The 27591-nt window shown below is 32.9% G+C and overlaps 1 protein-coding gene across 2 annotated transcripts in view; it reads right to left on the bottom strand.

Moving 5' to 3' along the window:
* Positions 1 to 27041, bottom strand: part of LOC127737293 (pyruvate kinase-like) — a 43157-nt gene extending 16116 nt beyond the window's left edge. The window contains exons 1-5 of one of the 2 annotated variants that reach the window (XM_052247881.1): positions 22997 to 27041; positions 10140 to 10282; positions 9641 to 9732; positions 7800 to 7913; positions 641 to 833 (exon numbers count right to left, since the gene is read on the bottom strand). In XM_052247881.1, coding sequence (XP_052103841.1) covers positions 641 to 833; positions 7800 to 7913; positions 9641 to 9732; positions 10140 to 10269 — 529 coding nt within the window. In that variant the 5' untranslated portion in view covers positions 10270 to 10282; positions 22997 to 27041. Of the gene's footprint in view, positions 1 to 640; positions 834 to 7799; positions 7914 to 9640; positions 9733 to 10139; positions 10283 to 19477; positions 19542 to 22996 lie in introns of those variants that run through there. The other variant, XM_052247880.1, reaches the window with a different exon arrangement.
* Between the last annotated feature and the right edge of the window lie 550 nt (positions 27042 to 27591).

Raw genomic sequence — 27591 nt, 5'->3', positions numbered from 1 at the left:
ACATCTAGGGGTAATCTCAGGTGCTCCTGTGCAACACAAACCCTACCAACATCTAGGGGTAATCTCAGGTGCTCCTGAGCCACACCAACCCTACCAACACCTAGAGGTAATCTCAGGTGCTCCTGCACAACACCAACCCTACCAACATCTAGGGGTAATTTCAGGTGCTCCTGTGCAACACCAACCAAACAACATCTAGGGGTAATCTCAGGTGCTCCTGTGCAACACCAACCCTACCAACATCTAGGGGTAATCTCAGGTGCTCCTGAGCAACACCAACCCTACCAACATCTAGGGGTAATCTCAGGTGCTCCTGTGCAACACAAACCCTACCAACATCTAGGGGTAATCTCAGGTGCTCCTGAGCAACACCAACCCTTCCAACATCTAGGGGTAATCTCAGGTGCTCCTGAGCAACACCAACCCTACCAACATCTAGGGGTATTCTCAGGTGCTCAAAAACTTATTTTGAAACTGTAGCCAAAAATTTAACTGGACAGCTTTGTTGCCTTAAACTAATACAATTTTGGTCAAGCCCTGTTCACAGCATCTTATTATCAGGAGTATATGGTTACGTATAAAAAGGGTTTTCTCTGAAGCTGTAAAGATCTAACCTTTAACATTCTAAGATGCTACACACCTTTTGCTACAACTTTAAAGGTGAGAGGCCCATCCTCTATTATCACTTGATTGCCAATCTGAACTCTATCTATGGCCTCCCCTATATCTACAAACATATTCTCTGGAGTCCCACAATCTCTGTAAGTAGGATTAGATGTAAATCTCATCTTATCTCCCTTCTTCATCTTCAGTTCCTGTCCCAATCCTACTTCCTACAAAGAAACAGTCCTTGTAAATATTTGGAAACCATTCACAATAAAAAATAGTGCACCAATACAAACATTGAGACAAAACCTATTTCAAAATGCTTTTCTTAAACAACTGTGACAAAATTTCAATTTGAATCCTAACATAGTGCATCAGCCATATATTCAAATATTATAAGTGACAAAAGCTAACAGTACAGAAACTTGATATTAGCTTATTAAAAGTCAGGTTCAAAAAAAGAGGCAAACATTAAAAAACATTATTTACTACTAAAACAAATCTACATGAAAAACATTGCACTATAGAAATTCGACACCGGAACAGTATTGGACAATACATTGAATAGACACTTTGTGGAAAACGTTATCTTTTCTAAAGTCTATCCTAGTCAATAGAGTAACGTTGTAGGACCAATCTATTGTTGTGGGGTATTTGCTATGATTTTTATTCAACTCTATTTATCTTCTCAATCAATTCTTTACAAATAGTTACATAGTTTTAACTTAATCAATTCTATTACTTCAATTTACTAGGAGCTTGATCATATCAATTGTAATCAATCAATGTGATTGTGCCACAGTTGATCAGCTCAATCAATTCTATTACTTCAATTTACTAAGAGCTTGATCATATCAATTGTAATCAATCAATGTGATTGTGCCACAGTTGATCAGCTCAATCAATTCTATTACTTCAATTTGCTAGGAGCACGATCATATCAATCGTAATCAATCGATGTGATTGTGCCACAGTTGATCAGCACAATCAATTCTATTACTTCAATTTGCTAGGAGCACAATCATATCAATCGTAATCAATCGATGTGATCGTGCCACAGTTGATCAGCACAATCAATTCTATTACTTCGATTTACTAAGAGCACGATCATATCAGTCTTAATCAATCAATGTGATCGTGTCACAGTTGATCAGCTCAATCAAATTCTATTACTTCAATTTACTAGGAGCACGATCATATCAATCGTAATCAATTGATGTGATCGTGCCACAGTTGATCAGCTCAATCAATTCTATTACTTCAATTTACTAGGAGCACGATCATATCAATCGTAATCAATCGATGTGATCGTGCCACAGTTGATCAGCTCAATCAATTCTATTACTTCAATTTTATATTACTCAACAGCAAATGTTCAATCGTTATCTATTGTAATGATTGTGCCCTCAATATTATATTGAAAAGTTTATTGAATCAACATCCAATGTTCCATCATGATCAATCTTAACTATCATTACTTCCATACTATTTTGAAGAGTTGATTGAATCGACAGCTGATGCTCAATTGTTTATCAATTGTGTCCCCATTTTAATCATATGAGTTGATTGAATAGACAGCTAAAATTCAATCGTTACAATCGAGTCTCCTTTATCATTTTGATGAATTAGTTGATTCGACAGCAGATGTTTAACCGTTGTCGATTCAATTTATTGTCCAATACTGTACCTTAATGAACAAGAGTGCACACGCTGAAATGTCTCGCCTTCTTTACTAATCATTGATATTATGTTGATAGTCCTAAATATAAAGCTTTATTACAACTGTCACATAAACTTAACATTAACCAAGAAAACTAAACACTGACCAATGAACCATGAAAATGAGGCAAGGTCAGATGAACCATGCCAGGCAGACATGTACAGTTAACAATTCTTCCATATAACAAATATAGTTGACCTATTGCTTATAGTTTAAGAAAAACAGACCAAAACACAAAAACTTAACACTGAGCAATGAACCGTGAAAATGAAGTCAAGGTCATATAAAACCTGCGCGACTGACATATAGATCATAAAATATTTCCATACACCAAATATAGTTGACCTATTGCATATAGTATTAGAAAAAAAGACCAAAACTCAAAAACTTAACTTTGACCACTGAACCATGAAAACGAGGTCAAAGTCAGATGACACCTGCCAGCTAGACATGTGCACCTTACAATCATTCCAATCACCAAATATAGCAGACCTATTGCATACAGTATAAGAAAAACAGACCAAAACACAAAAACTTAACTATAACCACTGAACCATGAAAATGAGGTCAAGGTCAGATGACACCTGCCAGTTGGACATGTACACCTTACAGTCCTTCCATACACCGAATATACTAGACCTATTGCTTATAGTATCTGAGATATGGACTTGACCACCAAAACTTAACCTTGTTCACTGATCCATGAAATGAGGTCGAGGTCAAGTGAAAACTGTCTGACGGGCATGAGGACCTTGCAAGGTACGCACATACCAAATATAGTTATCCTACTACTATTAATAAGAGAGAATTTAACATTACAAAAAATGTTAACTTTTTTTTCAAGTAGTCACTGAACCATGAAAATGAGGTCAAGGACATTGGACATGTGACTGACGGAAACTTCGTAACATGAGGCATCCATATACAAAGTATGAAGCATCCAGGTCTTCTACCTTCTAAAATATAAAGCTTTTAAGAAGTTAGCTAATGCCGCTGCCGCCGCCGCCGCCGCCGGATCACTATCCCTATGTCGAGCTTTCTGCGACAAAAGTCGCAGGCTCGACAAAAATTCAAAAACTACAGTGCACATACAGACATGTCTCACCTGCTTTACTGATCATGATTGATTTTATGTTGAAAGTTTAAAAGATAAAAGATTTTACTACAATTCACTTGTCATTATCAATGATCCATGTTAATGACATCAAGGTCATGGTCAGATGAATTCTGACAAACGGACATGTTCACCTTATCAACACTCCATACACCAAAAATAGTGGTCATATTGCTTATAGAAACAAACTTATCTACGAAAACTTAACATTGACCAATGAATCATGAAAATTGAGGTCAAGATCAAATGAAATCAGATAGACATGCATACCTTACAATCACTCCATACACAAACTATAGTTGACCTATTGCTTATAGTATCCGAGAAACAGTCGTACCACATCTTCTTATATCTATTAACCAGGAAAACTAAACAATGACCAATGAACAAAGAAAATGAAGTTAAGGTCAGATGATACCTGCTAAACATGTTACAATCATTTCATACGACAAATAAAGCTGACATATTACTTATTGCATCTGAGTAACAGACCTAATCAGGTAACTTTAAACTTGATCACTGATCCATGAAATGAGGTTGAGGTCAGGTGAACCCTGTCTGACAGACATGTAAAGCTTGCAAAGATCCCATTCATTAAATATAATTATCCTATTTTCATAATACTGTAAATTCAGAAATTATTGTGTGCATTTATTATTGCGATTTTGTCATTTTACACTAAAATGCGATTTTAATTTTTGCGATATTGAGAAAAATCCTGTTTAGTTCATATTAAATATTTCAAAATGCGAGTTTGAATTATTGCGATTATAACCCTGTCACATTTTTCGCATTAATAAAAACATCGCAATAATTTCTGAATTTACAGTAAGTGAAACATTTACATGACAAAAAAAAACATAGTATTTTTAAGCAGTTGCTGAACCATGAAAATTAGGTCAAGGACAATAGGCATACGACAGACAGAAACTTTGTAACATCTATATACAAAGTATGAAGCATCCAGTTCTTCTACCTTCTGAAATAAAAAGCTTCATACAAATAGAAGTTGGCAGATATGCAATGAGACAGGTAAAAAAGAGGTTCCAGTATTTGTTTTTATTTTACAATCAACTCTCTATAACTGGAGAGCGCACACATTTTACTTAGGCTTTTACCTGAGAAAGTCCATGTACCAAAAACTTATTCAAAACTATCTTTTTAGTGTTTGATATAATTCTTGCTGGATTGGAACATAAAACATTTATTTCCAATGATTCTACTACTGACAATTAATCCGCCAATAAAAATTCATGCTCCCACAACAGCATATTGGCAAGCAAATTATGTTTTTTAGAGAGCAGCAAAAAGAAGAGTTGCAGCAATTGTCTGTGTACATGTAATAACAAAATTCCAGGACTGATAATTTTAAGCTAAGGGTAAAAGTGCTCTTTAATATAATCAGGTAAAATGATCATTTGTGATAGATATATATAGATGTCACTATTGCAAATTTCTGATAATAAAGAGCTATCCATATAAAAGCAGCCATGAAGAAGCAAGACGTTTGAACACTTAAAATTTCAATATATTCTTGTTTTGAAAAATTCAGACATGCAAAACAGAAAACCCAATTATTCAAAAACTAATAACTTTTAACAAAGCTTGCACATAATAAACAATAAATCATGTTATACATGTTCATTTCACAATATACCTCGGTATATAGGATGTGTATTTAGTGCAGCCAAGTACATTCTACAAAGGGCTTTCATTTTAACACCATTCATATTTTCATACCAGAAAGAAACATGAAGAATTATCATCTGTGAAGATCAATGATTCTTTAAAATAACCCTGTTGTATATTGTGGTATAAACAAAAATCAATTTAATAAATAAATCATTTGTATGTTGAAAATCAAAATTTTCCCTATTCCTGTGAAACTTTGGAATCTATGTTCTGAAGAATTCTATGAGTTGTTTACCTTTCAAAAGTGAAATGAAGGTAATTTTACTCTGAACACTTATCCCTCAGTAAAAAACTTAGTCCATATCTTATGATGGGAAATACTAAAATTTGACTTTTGACCAAAATAAAATAGTAGGTGCACAACTGTACATCATTCAAATTTGTTTTGAATCATTTTTAGTAAATTTTCTATTTTTCGTAACAGTAGTAGTCATGTATGAAGGTGGTTAAGAACATATACCATAACAGTCCATAATTCTTAATGAAGAACAGAAAGGTTGCATTTCACTAAATTTGGAGGCAAACTGTGATTTTTCAGAAATGTTTGTCCAATGTCAATTATTATATTGATAACATTTTATTGTAATAGTGGCAGATATGTTTGGAGGGAGATGGAATCATTAACCATTGTAATAGTGGCAGATATGTTTGGAGGGAGATGGAATCATTAACCATTGTAATAGTGGCAGATATGTTTGGAGGAAGATGGAATCATTAACCATTGTAATAGTGGCTGATATGTTTGGAGGGAGATGGAATCATTAACCGTAAGTCCTGAAAGGGATTACTAATGTATAAATTATTTGTTCAAAGTTTATAATAAGTTTACCCTTACAGGATTACATATAAACCTGACTTATTGACATTGGTTCCTGGCTACTGAGAGGATCAGAGAATGGGTGTCAACACAAGACAACAAAGGGATTACTTATGTATAAATCATTTTCTCAAAGTTTATAGCAAGTTTACACTTACAGGATTACATATAAACCTGACTTATTGACATTGGTTCCTGGCTACTGAGAGGATCAGAGAATGGGTGTCAACACAAGACAACAAAGGGATTACTTATTTATAAATCATTTTCTCAAGGTTTATAGCAAGTTTACCCTTGCAGGATAACATATAAACCTGACTTATAGACATTGGTTCCTGGCTACTGAGAGGATCAGAGAACAGGTGTCAACACAAGACAACAAAGGGATTACTTATGTATAAATCATTTTCTCAAAGTTTATAGCAAGTTTACACTTACAGGATTACATATAAACCTGACTTATTGACATTGGTTCGTGGCTACTGAGAGGATCAGAGAATGGGTGTCAACACAAGACAACAAAGGGATTACTTATGTATAAATCATTTGCTCAAAGTTTATAGCAAGTTTACCCTTACAGGATTACATATAAACCTAGCTTATTGACATTGGTTCGTGGCTACTGAGAGGATCAGAGAATGGGTGTCAACACAAGACAACAAAGGGATTACTTATGTATAAATCATTTTCTCAAAGTTTATAGCAAGTTTACACTTACAGGATTACATATAAACCTGACTTATTGACATTGGTTCGTGGCTACTGAGAGGATCAGAGAATGGGTGTCAACACAAGACAACAAAGGGATTACTTATGTATAAATCATTTTCTCAAAGTTTATAGCAAGTTTACACTTACAGGATTACATATAAACCTGACTTATTGACATTGGTTCCTGGCTTCTGAGAGGGTTAGAGAATGGGTGTCAACACAAGACAATATAGGGATCCAATGGAAACCGAGTCATTGGAAATGATCTGAATTTAAGTCATAACTTATCCCACCTGCACAGTTATCACATTGTTATAAGTCTGCTAGGCTTTGTTTAAAAGAGATTTGTATAAAAGCCAATATGCATCATATATTTAGGTAAAGCTGGATTCTAAAGTCATAAAAACATTCAACAAAAATGATATAATAAAGCTACAGAGTAGCCAACATAAAAATCATAGAATAACACCATACCAACAAAATATTTTATACAATTTAAGAACTCGACAACATAACAATCTTATCATACCTGAGTTGTAGATAATTCCTAAATTTCATCAGTAATATTTCTAAATATTTAAGCTTTCATTAATAATGCTGCAATAGTAACAGGTAAATAAATAACCCTAAAAAAGTTGAGAAGTAATATTATGGCCTTTTTGCCCTGAATTATTTTATTTGTTCCAGTTTCTTTCCATACTTTTCAGGGCCAGCTGTTCAATAGCAGTTTTAAAATTAAGGCAATTTATTGCTATAATCTGTATAATAAGAGTAAAGTGGTAATTTATAAAGGAGTGAGTAGTCTATCTATGTCTGGCCTACACAGTGCAGAGGTCTGAAACATCCTAAATGGACCTAAACTTACAGGAATATAAATTCTAAATGTGTTAATAATTTATATCCACTTCTGTAACAACTACTTAAGTTTGTGTCATGGGAACTTGACATTTTGAAAAGACATTTGTTTATTTCCTAAGAAAGTAAAGTTGACCAAGTCTTAATGTCTTTGCTTGTTCTGTGTCCTTGGGTTTAAGTCTAATTGATGTGTACCCAATACCTCATTTTATTCATCAGTACAATGTTTTATGCATTCAAAATACCAACTCAAAATAAAGATTATACTGAGATTTGATACTTACCCCTTTAAGGTACCCCAATCTTATTCCTGGTCCTGTTATGTCTATACCTATAGCAATTTGATGTCCAATCTTTGGCACAATTTGTTGAATTCTTTTAATTATATCTGCAAAATACTAAAAAAATAATATTTCCTTAGTTTTGTGTATCGTTGGCATTTGAATATAATAATAAATATATGAGTTATTTCCCTGCTTACCATTTCTATGGATCATATCGTAATGTATGTGTGTATGGTTATTGTCACTTTGAAATTTTCATTTTGAAAATAATGTTATTGTTGGGATGATACCTTATATCTGTTTCTAAATGTTACATGTATTAATCAAAATACTTAGAATTGTTCTGAAAAGTGTTATCAAAAGGTGACATTAATGTTGTGTGTTTTAGAGTGGATTATCAATAAACTGTGCTTTGAGTTAACGTTATTTCCCTTTGAACAGAAATGTCAATATGGAGGAAACTGTTTTTGTGGGAAATGTTTAAATTATCATTGAAGTGGGTTGATATATTTGAATGAAAATGCTGATTATTTGATAATTTTGGTGATTCATCTTTTTACCTATTCGAAGTGCAGTAGACAATTGATGTGATGTTGTGGAAGATTGGTTTTATGTTTCATGTTTAATTTTGCACCCTAATTTAGACCCACTGGAAAACTTGTCCAAAATAAAAATTCTAAATACACAGTAAGATAAGAGGGTAGAAATGCCCTTTATTGTCAAATGTCCCTTTTTTACTAACATTAGCGTCAAATGGGCCTTAATTTTTTATCCTCATTCGTCAAGTCAAATTTTGTAGCAACTGTTTTCGTCAAATGGAGTAAAATATTTATAGTTGAACGTTATTTTAACAAATATTATACCAGCATTCGTCATGTGGGGTACCCCATTCCCTCCCTCAAATTAAGCATATCAACGAATGACGGTATATTTGTTAAAATAACATTCAACTATAAATATTTTACCGTCATTCGTCATGTGGGGTACCCCATTCCCTCCCTCAAACTAAGCATATCAAAGAACCCCTAATTCCTTAGGGGATATGGCCATAACCCCAAAATTCAATCCAACCTTCCTTTTGTAGTATGGAGCCTTGAGGTACAATTTCATACAAATCCATACACTTATACTTAAGTTATTGTCTAGAAACCAAATGTCATACTGTGATAGGGCCGAAAGTTTTTGCGGTCTTATAAAAGCTCATTATATCATCTAATGCAGAAAACATAAAATGTAAAATTTAGAATAAAATCAGAGAAAATGTGTATTGCCAATAAAGACAGCCCTAACTATCAGTAAATTGTTTTTTAAACCTGCCACATTTCTATTTAACTGTCCCAAGCAAGGAACCTTTTTTCAATGTTCTATGTCACATCTCAATGTTTTTCATTATTTGGAGAATTGGGTATTGATGACAGATCTTTTATTGTTTTGGGGATTCCGTGGCCGAGTGGTCAAAGTAGTTCATCACTAGCCTGTCAACACTGAGGTAGTGAGTTCGTACCCTGCACATAGCAGGTGCGTTCTTCTCCAATCTTAATTGACTAGGATTGCCAGTTTTCCTGTCAATGGTGGCAGATTCTCTCTGGCTTCCTCCAACAAAAAATACTTGCCTCCACGAAATAGCCAATAGTACTGAAAGTGGTGTTAAACACCAAAAATCTATCAATCAATCAATCTTTTATTGTTTCCGTTAAAATCATTTAAAACTTTTGTTGACTCAAAGACACCTGTCTACTGTTGAAGACTGTATGTTGCCTTTGAGATGGTCATTTTAGTAGGTTGCTGTCTCTTTGATATATACCCCAAATATAATTTTATTCATACTAACTATATAATACCTGATGTGTTCTGTAGGCTAAATTCATTCTACAGATATTAAGTCCTGCTACAAACATATTTGTTAACATCTCCACAGAATCGCATGCTGGACCTATAATAATTAATATACAATATTAGTATCATTCATAGCATACAACCACTATTAATTCAAAGTATGGAAAAAGAGGAAATACTAAGGTGTATCACAGAACAGAAACTCATCACTGCAAAGCTGCTGACTAAATATGACCTTACCATGAAAACTAACCAATGAACCACTAAAATTGAGTCGAAGTCAGGAGGAAATTTCAGTTATCCCACTTAAATAATAACATCCACACTGATTCATTTACCAAATGGTCTTTCATGTGCTGTATAATTTTGTTCGTTTTCTGAGAAATTTATCAGCGATATGAAATTTGGACATTTAAACATAGTTTGTTACAGTTACAAATCATTCACTTTGTAAAAATGATGCATTTTTTTCCCAGTCAAAATCCATGTGAAACCAAATCATACCTATAGTACCAATAATACCAGTCATCTTTCCCATTAGTTCATGTTGATCACGGTCAATGTCCAGTTTACACATCTGGTCAAGCCTTCCTGCCACCGAGTCCTCAACAGGGAAAGGACTAAACGTACTCATCCTTAACAGATATCTGTAAGTACAATAAGTATCATGAACAGTATACCATTTCACTACAATTTAAGTGATTCACGATTTAAGTTTGTGATTGCATAACCTTTAGGTCAAACAGATGAGTGTAATATTTATACAGTGTGTTACAACTTCTGGTTTACTAAACATGCCAAATGAAACATTTTATGTTATGAATATGTTACGAGAGTGAAAGATTTTTATGCACATATCTAAAGGAACTTAGAACTGGTAACAATGGCTGGTTTACATCACAAATAAATATTATTTATGTATGTTACTACATTAGATCTATCTTCTCACTACAATCTCAAATCAAGTAGTACAATAAAGAGCTTTTTACCTATATATTGTTGTCTAAATCCAATGAAATTTTATGACCCAGAAGTGAAGGAGAAAAGTACAAGTGGAACATATGACATAATCCATATGATAAAGTACTACTCTTAACCAATAAATATTTTATTATTTAATCAATATGATAAAATACAAATTTATGCACTTTGATTTGTTATTACAGAATAAAAGATGTCATTTTTCAACCATGCCTTTTACACATTTCCATAACATTCAATTTTATAATTAAGATCTGAAATTCAAATTAAATATGTTCTTGGAAATTAATATTTCACTTTCATTTTTTTTTCTCCAATATGCTTTTCATATTTCAGCATTTCACAATGACAGTATGTGATTAGCAAAAGAATTGATTAACCTGATCAAAGTATGACAGTGTACTAAGATGAGACTACACCTTTAAGAACAATCATGTAATTATATAACACCTTTGATTAATCATGTTTATATTCAAATGAAGAAAAAAAAAACACAAAAAAAAAACAATTATACTATTTCAATTTATACCTCCTGTGTTATGATGTTGTCAAACTTTTGGTCATTAATCATGTTAACTGATAAAGGTTAATGTTGTGTCCACTCAAAACAGTATCATAATATAGTGTGAAGTGGTCATGCTTTCAAAGGGCAAACTGTTTGTGAGTATTTATTTTTGCATTGTTCTTGAACTTGAATCGATCTCCCTTAAAGATCAAATTTATGTGAGGGAATCTTTTTAGTTATATTCTTTTCTTTATTAATGAAATACAATGTCTATTTGGGATGATTTTACCCACATTAAATAGCCTTCCTTGGTGAATTTTAGGTTTGTTAAACATGTTAACAAAGCCAAACAATTCCACAAGAAATGTGCAGTGCTTAATTATATACTTTTAAGGATGATGTATTATTACATGGAACCTTGTCAAAAAGCTCCTCAGGAGCAAATTATATGTAACTGATAAAACAGCCAGTTATTGCTAGTCAGTTAACTCTTATGTCAAGTTGGCTTCACAAGATGGCTGTGCCCATGTAATGCTCTAAGGTGCATTGAAACCTTACAAGTTCTGAATTTGATCCAAAACAGTTTTTTACAATCCATAAGTGAGTTACACGTCATGTCACCTGTCAAACCTTACAAGTTCTGGATTTGATCCAATACAATTTAAGTTTACAATCCATTAATGAGTTACACGTCATGTAACCTGTCAAACCTTACAAGTTCTGGATTTGATCCAATACAATTTAAGTTTACAATCCATAAGTGAGTTACACATCATGTCACCTGTCAAACCTTACAAGTTATTGATTTGATCCAATTGAGTTTAAGTTTACAATCCATAAGTGAGTTACACATCATGTCACCTGTCAAACCTTACAAGTTCTTGATTTGATCCAATACAGTTTAAGTTTACAATACATAAGTGAGTTACACGTCATGTCACCTGTCAAACCTTACAAGTTCTCGATTTGATCCAATACAATTTAAGTTTACAATCCATAAGTGAATAACACCTCATGTCACCTGTCAAACCTTACAAGTTCTGGATTTGATCCAATACAATTTAAGTTTACAATCCATAAGTGAGTTACACATCATGTCACCTGTCAAACCTTACAAGTTCTTGATTTGATCCAATTGAGTTTAAGTTTACAATCCATAAGTGAGTTACACATCATGTCACCTGTCAAACCTTACAAGTTCTTGATTTGATCCAATACAGTTTAAGTATACAATCCATAAGTGAGTTACACGTCATGTCACCTTTCATTGAAACCTTAAAAATCTGGATTTTATTCAAAACAGTTTCAGTTTATAATCCATAAGTGAGTTACATGTCATGTCACCTGTCAAACCTTACAAGTTCTGGATTTGATCCAATACAATTTAAGTTTACAATCCATAAGTGAATAACACCTCATGTCACCTGTAACACCTTACAACTTCTGCATTTGATCCTATACAGTTTAAGTTTACAATCTATAAGTGAGTAACACGTCATGTCACCTGTCAAACCTTACAAGTTCTCGATTTGATCGAATACATTTTAAGTTTACAATCCATAAGTGAGTTACACTTCATGTCACCTGTCATTGAAACCTTAGAAGTTTTGGATTTTATCCAAAACAGTTTAAGTTTACAATCCATAAGTGAGTTACACGTCATGTCATCTGTCATTGAAAACTTAAGAGTACCGGATTTTATCCAATACAGTTTAAGTTTACAATCCATAAGTGAGTAACACGTCATGTCACCCGTCAAACCTTAGAATTTGTAGATTTGATCCAATACAGTTTAAGTTTACGATCCGTAAGTGAGTTACACGTCATGTCACCCGTCAAACCTTAGAATTTGTAGATTTGATCCAATACAGTTTAAGTTTACAATCCATAAGTGAGTTACACGTCATGTCACCTTTCATTGAAACCTTAGAAGTTCAGGATTTTATCCAAAACAGTTTAAGTTTACAATCCATAAGTGAGTTACATGTCATGTCACCTGTCAAACCTTATAAGTTATGGATTTGATCCAATACAATTTAAGTTTACAATCCATAAGTGAATAACACCTCATGTCACCTGTAACACCTTACAACTTCTGCATTTGATCCTATACAGTTTAAGTTTACAATCTATAAGTGAGTAACACGTCATGTCACCTGTCAAACCTTACAAGTTCTCGATTTGATCGAATACATTTTAAGTTTACAATCCATAAGTGAGTTACACTTCATGTCACCTGTCATTGAAACCTTAGAAGTTCTGGATTTTATCCAAAACAGTTAAAGTTTACAATCCATAAGAGCTTTACAAGTATTTGTGGACTTACAAAACTATAAAGAAGAAACTAAATTCTATGTTTTGGTATGGGGAAACCCAAACAAGACTAATACCAGGTATGGATCTGCATCGCTGCAAGCATTTGATTGAGGTTACAAGTCTACCGGAGCATAAAGGATCACTCCAAGACCAATTATCAAAACCATTCACTTTAATTAGAGCCAAGAAAAGTTTAACAGAAATTTTCCTTTACAATGAGTGTTGAAAAATTCAAAACTATCGGCAAACAGGGAGTGGCTACACATCAGATTTTTAACTGCTTACTAGCTACAACTCAACATTATCAAGCTTCAGACCAAATATTAAATCATTCCCTTTCATAGAAGCTAAGAAAACTTTGTTGAAAGTTTTCTTTCAGACAGACAGAGTCTAGCGGTAATTAGACCTGCTTCTGCCTTTGACGATGCAGGTATAGAAACATTCAGATCAAGTGATGTCAACATAGTCTTTTTTAAATAGGTCACAGGGATAGAAATAACACATCATTCACTTACAATGTTTAATGTTTGGTGTGCATATATTTAACCTACTTAAAATCTTATAATTCCCCAATTAAAATTCAGCCATATGTCATTAACATTATTTGTTAACATTCAGAATTGTTTTCTAAAGAAAATAAGAGTTCCAACTGCAATCACATAATTCATTGTAATTCTAACTTTATAATATATAACAGACACACAACCTGCTTTATCCACTCATAAAAAGTAATTATATTATATAATGATAAAGAATAAATAACTTAAAGGTCAAAACAGGTTAATCAAAAATACTCTTTTGAAAATGGAACAAATATATCAGTATCAAATATTGAACTTGAAGAATTATAAACCTGTGTTATCAAAAATTAAATGTCAAGTCAGTATCTGCATACATACATACATTATATATATAACTTGCATTGGTTAACATACATGACATGTACATGTAAGAATGAAGCTTGGTTTTGAAATGACACCAATAGGTCAGACAGATAAACCGTCAAAACAAAACTGCAAAAGATTTTGATTACATTACAAGGAAAAAAACTTTAAAACATGGATTATTGAAATATTCTTTGATAAAATGAAAATGTGATTTGAATATTTTTATTTTGTTTTATATAATATAATTCAAAAAATTCATTTCTCCGATGAAAATAAATAGATTTTCTATACATATTAAGGTTTCATTATAAGTATGCTGAACTAGTATACATTATTGTTTAAGGGCCAGCTAAAGCCCGCCTCCAAGTGCGGGATTTTCTCACTGTGTTGAATACCCATTGATGGCCTTGGACTGTTTTCTGCTCTTTGGTCGAGTTGTTGTCTCATTTCCATTCTCAATTCTGTTTTTCATTGAATATTAATGGTAATACAGGAAATACTGTCTTATTTTATTCAATTTGTAACATATGTATATAGTGGTTTATGCATAACTTTATTATAGCATTATCTTATCAGAATTATGGCATGATTGGAGTATAATTAGCATCTAGTATAAAATATTATATATAAATAGAACATGCTGGTGTGATATAAATACGAAACCTGCTTTGTCAAACAAGAGCGGATTTATTAATTGCAGCTGAATATCTTGCAAGTATTTAAGATCAGATTTCATAAAGCCTGTATATTTGTCATATTAGAAAATTTCATGATCTATTCAACATTTGTTACAACTTATTCTCAAAGTACTTCCCTTAGAGAACATTGCAGACATTTCCATCAAAATTTGATGTCACAATAGAAAATGTCAGATTCCACTCTGCAAAATGTATGACTGTGAGCAAAAGGTCGAGTGTTGGAAAATATTAAGTCAAGTATGTTAGAATCCAAAATATCAATGCATAAAAAATCTTAAGGTCTGTCATGTCATAAGCTTTTATGCATTACCTGTACATCACTTGTGGCTAATCACTTGTGACTACAGATAGATTAAATGAAAACATAACTAGTGCTATGTACAGTACTATAGTATGTGTATTTTTATATATTTTGGCAAAAGTGGGAGAATTTTTACAATTATGTGCCAATTTGATAGAAAGAACTTAAATTTCAATGATTTTAATGGGGGTGATCTAAGAGGTTTTGACCATTTGCCAATAAAACTCATACCTAGATACGGCTACCTGTACCCAAGAAAATATTTTGCTGGTATTTTTAGCAGGGTTTCTGCTGGCAGTCACTTTGAACTTGTCACTCATTACGATTTTGACAGAAAATCAATAAACAGCTGATTGCATTAGTTGGCTATTGGCAACAATGGACTAATTAACAAATTAAATGTATTGTTAATTAAATGGTGTGGTAAATGATGTCAGGTCACATAAAGGGATGTTTTTTCTACTTTGATAAAAATACTTGTATTGAAGTGGGCACTTATACAATCGTTTTAACAGCACACCTGTTTTAAGCATATTTTGACTTCTCAACTTTTACTTTTTAACAATGGTACAGGAAAAACATTCAAAACTAAGAAAACCTCTGATTTTATTCTTGGCACTTCAGATAGACAGGAAGTATTGGATAAACTGATTGAAGATGAATCCACTTTTTCCAGAGGTCAAATATGATGACCTCATGATTTGTAATGCAATTTTACAGTATCTTTAAAAAAGTATCTTTGTGTTCTAATTGATTGATCATTTATCAATAAGAAGGAAATTCTGAACAAAAATATGTGTATGTTAGTTGGCAAAAAAAAAATAGTTTTGGCAAAAGAGATGGCAAAAAAGAAACCTGACCATGGGGAAACCCTGTTTTAGCTACATGTACTATATTTTCTATACAATAATATAAGTACAAAAATAAGGCAAATAAAAAAAAGAAAAGGGCTTATTAGCTCATCATCAGTATAACATAAGGACAAAAAGAGACATGACACTTTCTAAGAGTAAATAAACTGTTGTTCAGCAGAGATATCTCTCGCCTGTCTGCAGATTAGTCAGTAAAAGACAATCTTATGGACAGCAACATTGCTAATTCAAAGTCACTGGACCATGAGCTATTGGGCAGGGCCTCCAAATGATCGTCAAACTGATATGTACTGATAGTAATGCAACTTTATAGAAAATGTCATTGATCTATCACAAGTAGTCCCTATCAAACTGTCTTAAGCAGAAAACTGAACAATTGTCAGAAAAGCAACACCTATGTCTCGACTTCCACGACTTTCGTCGCAGGCAAGACAACTGTATTGGCTACTGATGATTACCTTCTAGGAAAGTATGAATTCTGGACAATTAAATGTGAGTTCAGTATATAATTAATAATAAACTTACTTAACCAATGGTACTTTCTTGAAATAAGAGTTGCAATATAAGTAATTTCCAACACAATCTTACTATAAATATCTGGTTTTGAAAAGGATTGAATTTAATCATGTACTTTTAGGGACTTATCATTTTTTATCTGGTTAGGGGGGGGGGGGGGGGGGGGCTGGTCAAAATGCAGGGGGGATCAAGTTTTTTTCTGTATGTGGACAAGGGGGTTCAAGTTTTTTTATAAATTCAAAGTGGGGGGATCAATATTTTTTGCACTTGGAAATAAGTAGTTCACATACTTCAAGAGACAAAATGTCAAGAACATTACAGCAGTCAAATCAAAATATATTTTTAACACCATTCATATACAATTAAGTAAGACATCCATGACATCACACGACTTTGGTGATGTAGGAAGCTGCCACTTTGTGTCATTTTGTCCTATATAAAATGCAAAGGTGTTTCATAATCTAAATAATTTAGTTGTTATATTTCACTCACGTCGATCACTAAATTAACAAGCATTATTGCCAATGTATCTTTTTTTTTTCATTACAAGAGCCCTCTGGGTCCATTTATACCTCTCACACCCTCAAAATTTGTACTTTTTAGGATAATAAATCAAAAATTTGAGGTTACTATGACACATTTATGAATGAAATGTGACAATAAATGAGTAATTGAATTGTTCAAGCTGAAAGCATGAGCTATCCATATAAAAGTTTTAGCGACTCAATGGAGGTTTCAATAAGGCCATATAATGTAAAACTTAAATTTAAGCAGCGTTCAAGAGAGGGACATATAAATAATTTGTTGTTACTGTTTCAAAAAGTTTACTTTTTAATGTATATTTTTTAAAGAGTTACTCAGAATCAAGTTTTCTTTAATAGCCCAATGTAGGAAATTAGAAAAAAAAAGTCAGAAAAAGCTACTCAAATCACTGGCTTGCTCTACCTACTAATATTCATGGAAGAGGCCTCATGGAAGAGCCCTATTTTAAGGCAATTTTCCCTCAAATAAGTTTTGGGACTCAATCCACTGAGAATATTTCATTTTCAATATTTCCTTGAAATAACATAAGTGATTTGCATGTTAAAATTTTGGCATGTTTAATAGAGGGGGGATCACATTTTTAATATGTTTTTACAGGGGGGATCAAGAAATTTTGTATGTATGATTTCAAAATGACCTGCAGAGCTCTGTACTAAAGTCATATGATTTTATCCAATTATAGTCTCAGCGGCAAGACCCCTTTGGTTACTATCTGTGATACCGCGGTTGTAAAATGGCATCTGGAATTTCTTATCAGTCACGTGATTTTATCAAGTACGGTAATTATAAAGCACCTGTGTGAAATCCTAGTTTATTAATTAACAAGGTGGCGCTGTATCATATAAAACTTCTACCTTCAAAAAGAAATCGAATGATGTAAAAAAAACTTGAAAAACGGACGAGAATTGTTTACACTACAGCAGTTAAACATGGAAAATTGTATTTATTTTTGCATATTTTTGCTTTTTACCGTTCGTTTTAAACTGATCTAAAAGTATTTTCCAATTGAAAGCGGATCCCGAGTAAAACAGGTAATACCAACGAAGCGATAATGTTTCACATGATGTTTAACAAAATAATGAAGACAAATGAAGACATAGATTTTTTTACTGTTGAAATGTGCAAAGTTTATCAAGATTTAAAAAAGGATCTTTACTTACAAGTATTTTAAATTTATGTATATATGTAATAAATGTCATTGATTACATTATTAAAACTGGACAACTAAAATCGGGATAATAAGTTCGTAAATATCTATTTTTAAAAGTGTTTTAATACAGTTAATATATAACACGCTACAGCTAAAATAAAAACAAAGAGACAAAATGAGCTTGACCCTATCTGCCTAACCGCAAATTCATTTATACGAATTAGTTTAAAGAATAGAAACGTTTGTGAATATTTTAATTGACTGGTATACACGCATGACTTGGATTATTCATATTTAATAAAAGGGGGTCCAAACATATTTTTTGTACAATCATATTCTTAAATTTTTAAGAAATGGCATCTTAATTGTCTGTAAATATTAAAATTGAAAACGATCCACCCATTTTCTCCAGTTTTCAAGATCGAAATAAACAGAAATAGGAAAATTAGACTAAAATCAACATTGAACAAATTACTCTATTCGGCAGCGTACATCAGCGGAATGTAACGAGTGGACTATTCGGGTTACTTCGCACGTATATACGACAACAACTTGTCTGTTCGTAATTTTCTGTGAACACGAAAACGATCGCTCACATGCCGAGAGTCAATTACCATGCCATATATTAAACCAATTAACGAGTTATTGAAAGATGGGCGTTAACGCAGATGAAACCTTTGAACTGGCGTTGTAGTTATTCCTTTCAATATTACTTCCATGCTCCAAGCAATCTAAGATTCTGTAATGTACTAATGTAGTAATGAGGAATACCTCAGTTGCACCCAAAGTCCCATGCTTAACTGCACATCCGTAAACATCGAATTACTGATGATATGTTTTATTCCTCGACATTTACGAAAGAGGAAGGTTTCACAGCAAAACACTAAAATAGCCTTTCAAGACGTCATAATCATATGGCCTAGACGAAATGTATTAAACCATTCACTATCTGGTCAGCTGAATTGGTTAAATCAAATTGTTTTAGAATTGTCAGAACTGTCTGCATTACTAGAAAGGTTTGCAATGATAGTTGCATGATTATCATCAATGTTTGAGGAATGCTTCTTACTTACAATTCTATTATTTCAAAAGACTAACATCGGCTGCAACCGAAAAAAACAGTCGGAAGGAGTCACCTGTTTTGTTCGGTTCCGGAAAAGAAATGTATATATTTCCGTGTTTTATTTAGTGATGTGTGTTCTGGTAGATTCCTCCGTTATTCGGAGCACCCCTCGAGAGTTGCGAGGGTACAGTGGAATCAGTGTACATTCCATATCAGGATGATTTCCTTCATATTGACTTAATTATAGATCTTGTGATAATTTTTGCTTATTTAAGTTTCTATCTATCTATCTATCATAATTTTAAGATGTAAGGCAAAAACGCAAAAAATGGGTAAAAATCATCATTATAGGGCAAAAACTCTAATAAGGAGTTGTCAGACAATTTCCTCCATATGACTTAATAGAAGATCTTGTCTTGCTGATCATTTTTGCTTATTTAAGTTTCTACATATCTATTATAATTTTTAAGATACTAGACAAAAATGCAAAATTGGTGAAAATCATTATTTCAGGGTAATAATTCCTATAAGAAGTCATCTGACAGTTTTCATTTTAATATTTAAAAGACAATAGGTAGATCTCAACATTCTTAACACTTCTGCCCCTGTTCTCTGTCTCTATCTATAAAAGTTTTGAAGATAAGAGACAAAACTTGCATTTTACCCCTATGTTCTATTTTTAGCCATGGTGGTCATGTTGGTTGGCAGGCAGGGCATCTGACACAAATTTTGGATATCTATTTTCAACTAGATACCCAAATGATGATTGTGGCCAAGTTTGGTTAAATTTGGCATAGTAGTTTCAGAGGAGAAGATTTTTGTAAAAGTTAACAGACGACGGATGCCAAGTGATGAGAAAAGCTCACTTTGACAACTTTATGTTTGCAGATTTATTCCATATGGACATATAAAAATGAAAAAAGTGTTACATGTATAGAAAAATCAACAAAGAAAAAGAATGGCAGAAATGAAAAGAAAAAGGATGGGAGGAATAAAATGTAAACTTATGGAACCATGAAAAAGAGGTCAAGGTCAAACAAAACCTGCCAGACTGCCACGTACATCGTAAACTATTTCCATACACCAAATATAGTTGACCTTATGCATACAGTAATAGAAAAACAGACCGAAACACAATAAAATGCTCCTCTGGGCGCAGCTTGATACGACCTCAGAGGTCGAACCCTGAACAGTTGGGGCAAGTATGGACACAACATTCAAGCTTGATACAGCACTGAATTTGGATTGTGATTAAATATTTGACACAGCACAGGTTTCTGACACAGAATGAATGTGGTCTAAGAACTTAAAAAATTTTAATTTACCTATTCAAACCATATCATTATTATTTGCTTTTATATATAAATCAGAAATAACCAATTTAAAATGGAAAATTTTAAAGAAAAAAAAATCCCCCCTCAAATTTTTTGAACCCCCTTATGAATCATCACCCCCAAACTCAATCCCAGCCTTCCCTTTGTGGTATGGTACCTGCAGTACAATTTCAGAGTGGTCCATACACTTGAACACAAGTTATTGTCTGGAAACTAGAAAAATGCTTGTTTTTTGGCCCCTTTTTGGCCCCAAATTCCTAAACGTTTAGGGCAATTACCCCCATACTCAAACCCAGCTTTCCCTTTGTGATATGGAACCTTGTAGTACAATTTCATAAAGATCCATACACTTACACACAAGTTATTGTCCTGAAACTAGAAAAATGCTTGTTTTTTGCCCCTTTTTTGGCCCCTAATTCCTAAAATTTTGAAGCAATTACCCCCAAAATCAATCCCAGCCTTCCCTTTGTGGTATGGTACCTTGCAGTACAATTTCAGAGAGATCCATACACTTGAACACAAGTTATTGTCTGGAAACTAGAAAAATGCTTATTTTTGGCCCCTTATTCCGAAACGTTTTGGGCAATTACCCCCAAACTCAATTCCAGCTTTCCCTTTGTGATATGGAACCTTGTAGTACAATTTCAGAAAGATCCATACACTTACACACAAGTTGTTGTCATGAAACTAGAAAAATGCTTGTTTTTTGCCCCTTTTTTGGCCCCTAATTCCTAATATTTTGAGGCAGTTACCCCCAAAATCAATCCCAGCATTCCCTGTGTGATATGGAACCTTGTGGTTCAATGTCAGAGAGATCCATACACTTGAACACAAGTTATTGTCTGGAAACTAGAAAAATGCTTATTTTTGGCCCCTTTTTGGCCCCTAATTCCTTAACTGGTGTTATGGTAAAATTTCATAGAGAACCATTCACTTAAACTAAAGTTAGAGTGCAAAAACCAATGTGTCTTCAGACGACAACGACGACGACGACGACGCCAACGTCATACCAATATATGACCGCAAAATTTGTTTGCGGTCTTATAAAAACAACTTTAACCACTGAACCATGAAAATGAGGTCAATGTCAGATGACACCTGCCAGTTGGACATGTACACCTTACAATCATTACATATACCAAATAGAGTAGACCTATTGGTTATAGTATATGAGATATGGACTTGACCACGAAAACTTAACCTTGTTCACTGATCCATGAAATGAGGTCGAGGTCAGATGAAAACTGTCTGACAGACATGAGGACCTTGCAATGTACGCACTTACCAGATATAGTTATCCTATTACTCATAATAAGAGAGAAATTAACATTACGAAAAATCTTAACTTTTTCTTCAAGTAGTCGCTGAACCATGAAAATGAGGTCAAGGACAATGGGCATATGACAGACGGAAACTTAATATCATAAGGCATCTATATAAAAAGTATGAAGCATCCAGGTCTTCTACCTTCTGAAATTTTAAGTTTTTAAGAAGTTAGTTAACGCCGCCGCCACAGCCGTATCACTATCCCTATGTCGAGCTTTTGCGACACATGTCGCAGGCTCGACAAAAATTAACTTTCACATTATTTATTGTCTGATGAAAAACAAGTATGTATTTAAACATTCCATTTTTATTATTAAAATATATGCCTGCTACAAAGATATGTTAAAATATATATTAAAATATATGCGTGCTACAAAGATATATATATAATTATTTAAAAACAATTCTACTCCAATAACTGATGTAAAAAATACCAAATTTGATGTCTGATGTGCAATAATATGATAACTTTCATTGATAATGGTCTTAGCCAGAAATAAAGAAAGGCAAATTTGACAAACACATTAGGAGTGTTATATAACTTAACCAAATATTTTTTTAAATCATCAACTTACTAGGTCAATACTAGTCTGCTGGAGTCAGATCCTTAGTTTTTGTACTATAAATTATCTCAGGAGAAATTTTATTAAAATGTATGAAATAAATCATGGACAACTGATGGTTAAACAGCTAGTCAGTGCCCTCTAAAAAATAAAATTTTTGAAATGTATCATCTTTTAGCAACAACTCTGTTCAAACTAGTGCATTTATTTGTGAGCTTTTGCTTTGTGTTGAAAATCTCAATATGATGAAGAACAGCAATACAAGCACTTTTTGCTTTGGGTTTTAAAAGTATAAGTCGTTCTTACCCTATTTCACATTGGGAACTTTTCTATTGTAGCCATTCAAAATTACTTTCATTTATAAAAGGGTTTCCCTAAAATTGTCCTATCACAAAAAGTAAATTGAAAGCCAGTGTATATCAGATAACACGTTCACATACCAAATATTGTTGTTTTGTCATGTGTAGTATTAAAGGAACAAATCTAACATATCAAAAATAATGTCTAGGTCAGGTGACAAGATTACAGCATAAACAAATCTTTAACTTTGTATTTAGGTGAAGTGTGTATTAGACATAATTGTATAAAATAATCATCACTGTCATGGCCATAAATAAATATACCAAAATCATGCAAGCAAATAAACAACACACCAAAACAAAATATGTGTGTCAGTATTAATTTTGCTTGTGCAAAAAATATATACTTAACAGTAGATACTACATGTATACAAAATAAATATATTTGTCAGTAGAAAGCAAGACATCAAAATCCAAATACAAATCACATATAAAATATATATGTATGTATTATACAGTTGTAGCAAAAGCTACTAAATTGATAAATAATAAATATTTGAGCAGTCAATTATCACTGGTATAAAAAGCTGTATATATGTATGAATTATCACTGAAGCACCAATATTGAAAGATAAAAGGGAAAAGAGGGGATGGAGGGGGGAAATGTTCTGTTGTTCAGGACCCAATAAATGCATTTATTAGCTAAAAAAAAAAAGCCATATCTACACATCGTGATGAAAATATGTATATAATGGTAAATTTTCCAATGGTTTTGTCACCCACAAATATTGAATGCATGTGAGTACCAACAAAATCATTTACTACAGTGTTTGTCTATATGGAAATCATCTCTCTTGTAAAAATTTATTTGATACTTGCATGCATATCCCACCAAAAAGTATGTGTCAAAACTATCCATTTTTTGTCATTTGAGATCACCCCTAGTTTTTGATGGGATTCGTGTTGCTCCGTCTTTGGTTTTCTATGTTGTTTGTCTGATTGTCTTTTTTATCCATGGCGTTGTCAGTTTGTTTATGACTTATGAGTTTGAATGTCCCTTTGGTATCCTTCGCCTCTCTTTTATTATAGAAATATAAACTTATGCAATCTTTCAGGTGTTAAACCTCTGTGAATGTTCATAATATTTGGAAGACTTTAAAAAGTGTAAACTTTAAACATACCTTTCAATTATTTTTACATGAAAATCAATGATTTTGTAATACACTTTAATTAAGCTAAATAGGACCATAAGATATACTTCCCCTTTCAATATCAATATAATGTATATATTCAAAAAATATTCCTAAAGAGTAAGTAACATTACAATTAAAACTTAAAGATGTTTTGTTTACAACTGGAGAACATTCGACCATGATGTTTTGTTTACAACTGGAGAACATTCGCCAATGATGTTTTTTATTTATCATTTAATTGATATGATGTATCAAATTGTAATTGGTACATCCAGAATTCATAGCAACAACATAATTATTTTTTAACAAATATCAGCATAGCTTTAGTTCTTTGATTTCTGTTAAAAACAAAAACAACAGGTAACAAATGAATAAAAAAAACATATAAAATTTGTAAAAAAAAAAAGTATGAAGACTTTAATAACTAGAGGCTCTAAAGAGCCTGTGTCGCTCACCTTGGTCTATGTGCATATTAAACAAAGGACACAGATGGATTCATGACAAAATTGTGTTTTGGTGATGGTGATGTGTTTGTAGATTTTACTTTACTGAACATTCTTGCTGCTTACAATTATCTCTATCTATAATGAACTTGGCCCAGTAGTTACAGAGGAAAATATTTTGTAAAAATTTACAAAAATTTACAAAATTAATGAAAATTGTAAAAAATTGACTATAAAGGGCAATAACTCCTTAAGGGGTCAATTGACAATTTTGGTCATGTTGACTTATTTGTAGATCTTACTTTGCTGTACATTATTGCTGTTTACAGTTTATCTCTATCTATAATAATATTCAAGATAATAACCAAAAGCTGCAAAATTTTCTTAAAATTACCAATTCAGGGGCAGCAACCCAACAACGTGTTGCCTGATTGGTCTGAAAATTTCAGGGCAGATAGATCATGACCTAATGAACAATTTTTTTCATGTCAGATTTGCTCTAAATGCTTTGGTTTCAGAGATATGAGCCAAAAACTGCATTTTACCCTATGTACTATTTTTTAGCCATGTCGGCCATCTTGGTTCGTGGGCGGGGTCATCGGACACATTTTTTAAACTAGATACCCTAATGATGATTGTGAACAAGTTTGGTTAAATTTGTCTTAGTAGTTTCAGAGGAGAAGATTTTTGTAAAAGATCTCAAAAATTTATGAAAAATGATTAAAAATTGACTATAAAGGGCAATAACTCCTTAAGGGGTCAACTGACCATTTTGGTCAAGATGACTTATTTGTAGATCTTACTTTGCTGAACATTATTGCTATTTACAGTTTATCTCTATCTATAATTATATTCAAGATAATAACCAAAAGCTGCAAAATTTTCTTAAAATTATCAATTCAGGGGAAGCAACCCAACAACGTGTTGCCTGATTGGTCTGAAAATTTAAGGGCAGATAGATCTTGACCTAATGAACAATTTTTTTCAGCTAGATTTGCTCTAAATACTTTGGTTTCAGAGATATGAGCCAAAAACTGCATTTTACCCTATGTACTATTTTTTAGCCATGTCGGCCATCTTGGTTCGCGGGCGGGGTCATCGGACAAATTTTTTAAACTAGATACCCTAATGATGATTGTGGACAAGTTTGGTTAAATTTGTCTTAGTAGTTTCAGAGGAGAAGATTTTTGTAAAAGATCACAAAAATTTACGAAAAATGGTTAAAAATTGACTATAAAGGGTAATAACTCCTTAAGGGGTCAATTGACAATTTTGGTCATGTTGACTTATTTGTAGATCTTACTTTGCTGTACATTATTGCTGTTTACAGTTTATCTCTATCTATAATAATATTCAAGATAATAACCAAAAGCTGCAAAATTTTCTTAAAATTACCAATTCAGGGGCAGCAACCCAACAACGTGTTGCCTGATTGGTCTGAAAATTTCAGGGCAGATAGATCATGACCTAATGAACAATTTTTTTCATGTCAGATTTGCTCTAAATGCTTTGGTTTCAGAGATATGAGCCAAAAACTGCATTTTACCCTATGTACTATTTTTTAGCCATGTCGGCCATCTTGGTTCGTGGGCGGGGTCATCGGACACATTTTTTAAACTAGATACCCTAATGATGATTGTGAACAAGTTTGGTTAAATTTGTCTTAGTAGTTTCAGAGGAGAAGATTTTTGTAAAAGATCTCAAAAATTTATGAAAAATGGTTAAAAATTGACTATAAAGGGCAATAACTCCTTAAGGGGTCAACTGACCATTTTGGTCAAGATGACTTATTTGTAGATCTTACTTTGCTGAACATTATTGCTATTTACAGTTTATCTCTATCTATAATAATATTCAAGATAATAACCAAAAGCTGCAAAATTTTCTTAAAATTATCAATTCAGGGGAAGCAACCCAACAACGTGTTGCCTGATTGGTCTGAAAATTTAAGGGCAGATAGATCTTGACCTAATGAACAATTTTTTTCAGCTAGATTTGCTCTAAATACTTTGGTTTCAGAGATATGAGCCAAAAACTGCATTTTACCCTATGTACTATTTTTTAGCCATGTCGGCCATCTTGGTTCGCGGGCGGGGTCATCGGACAAATTTTTTAAACTAGATACCCTAATGATGATTGTGGACAAGTTTGGTTAAATTTGTCTTAGTAGTTTCAGAGGAGAAGATTTTTGTAAAAGATCACAAAAATTTACGAAAAATGGTTAAAAATTGACTATAAAGGACAATAACTCCTTAAGGGGTCAACTGACCATTTTGGTCAAGATGACTGATTTGTAGATCTTACTTTGCTGAACATTATTGCTGTTTACAGTTTATCTCTATCTATAATAATATTCAAGATAATAACCAAAAACGGCAAAATTTCCTTAAAATTACCAATTCAGGGGCAGCAACCCAACAACCAGAGCTCCAGATAAGCTGCGTATTTGCGTGATCACGCAATAAAAATAATTAAAAACCCAATGCAATTGCCCATTGCAGGGTTCAATAACCCAATTAATTCAAAAGAAAACCCAATTATATGCCAAAAACATGGGTTCTTAACGCTTTTATTCGCTATCGTTTGCGTTATTTACCCTTACTTGAATACAGTCGTCGCGGAAAACTATTTTTATAATATTTATAATTGGAAATGTCCTTTCGTTCTAAAAATAAAGCCCTGCATCAAGTAGCTGTAATGGGTCCCTGGTGGAATTTTCCGTTGCTCAAAAGGTACACGTGTTTATGAAAACATTTCGATCTTCTCGGCGTTTATCCAATTAGCGTGTGACTTGCTGTCATATTTTTTCGAATTGCTCGGGATTTATCATAACATACAATGAATTAAAACGAAAGTAAATGTCCGGTAAAAATATTGAATAGAAGCATGTTTTCGGCTTCTTTTTGATAGCTGAGGGAAAGTTATGATGATAACAAGACTCAGCTAGTGATTTTAGGAAGCAGCCA

Source organism: Mytilus californianus, unplaced genomic scaffold, assembly GCF_021869535.1.
Source record: "Mytilus californianus isolate M0D057914Y unplaced genomic scaffold, xbMytCali1.0.p SCAF_4, whole genome shotgun sequence".
Lineage (NCBI taxonomy): Eukaryota > Metazoa > Mollusca > Bivalvia > Mytilida > Mytilidae > Mytilus > Mytilus californianus.
The sequence above is the reverse complement of the archived record's forward strand: the minus strand, read 5'-3'. Positions and strand labels throughout refer to the sequence as shown.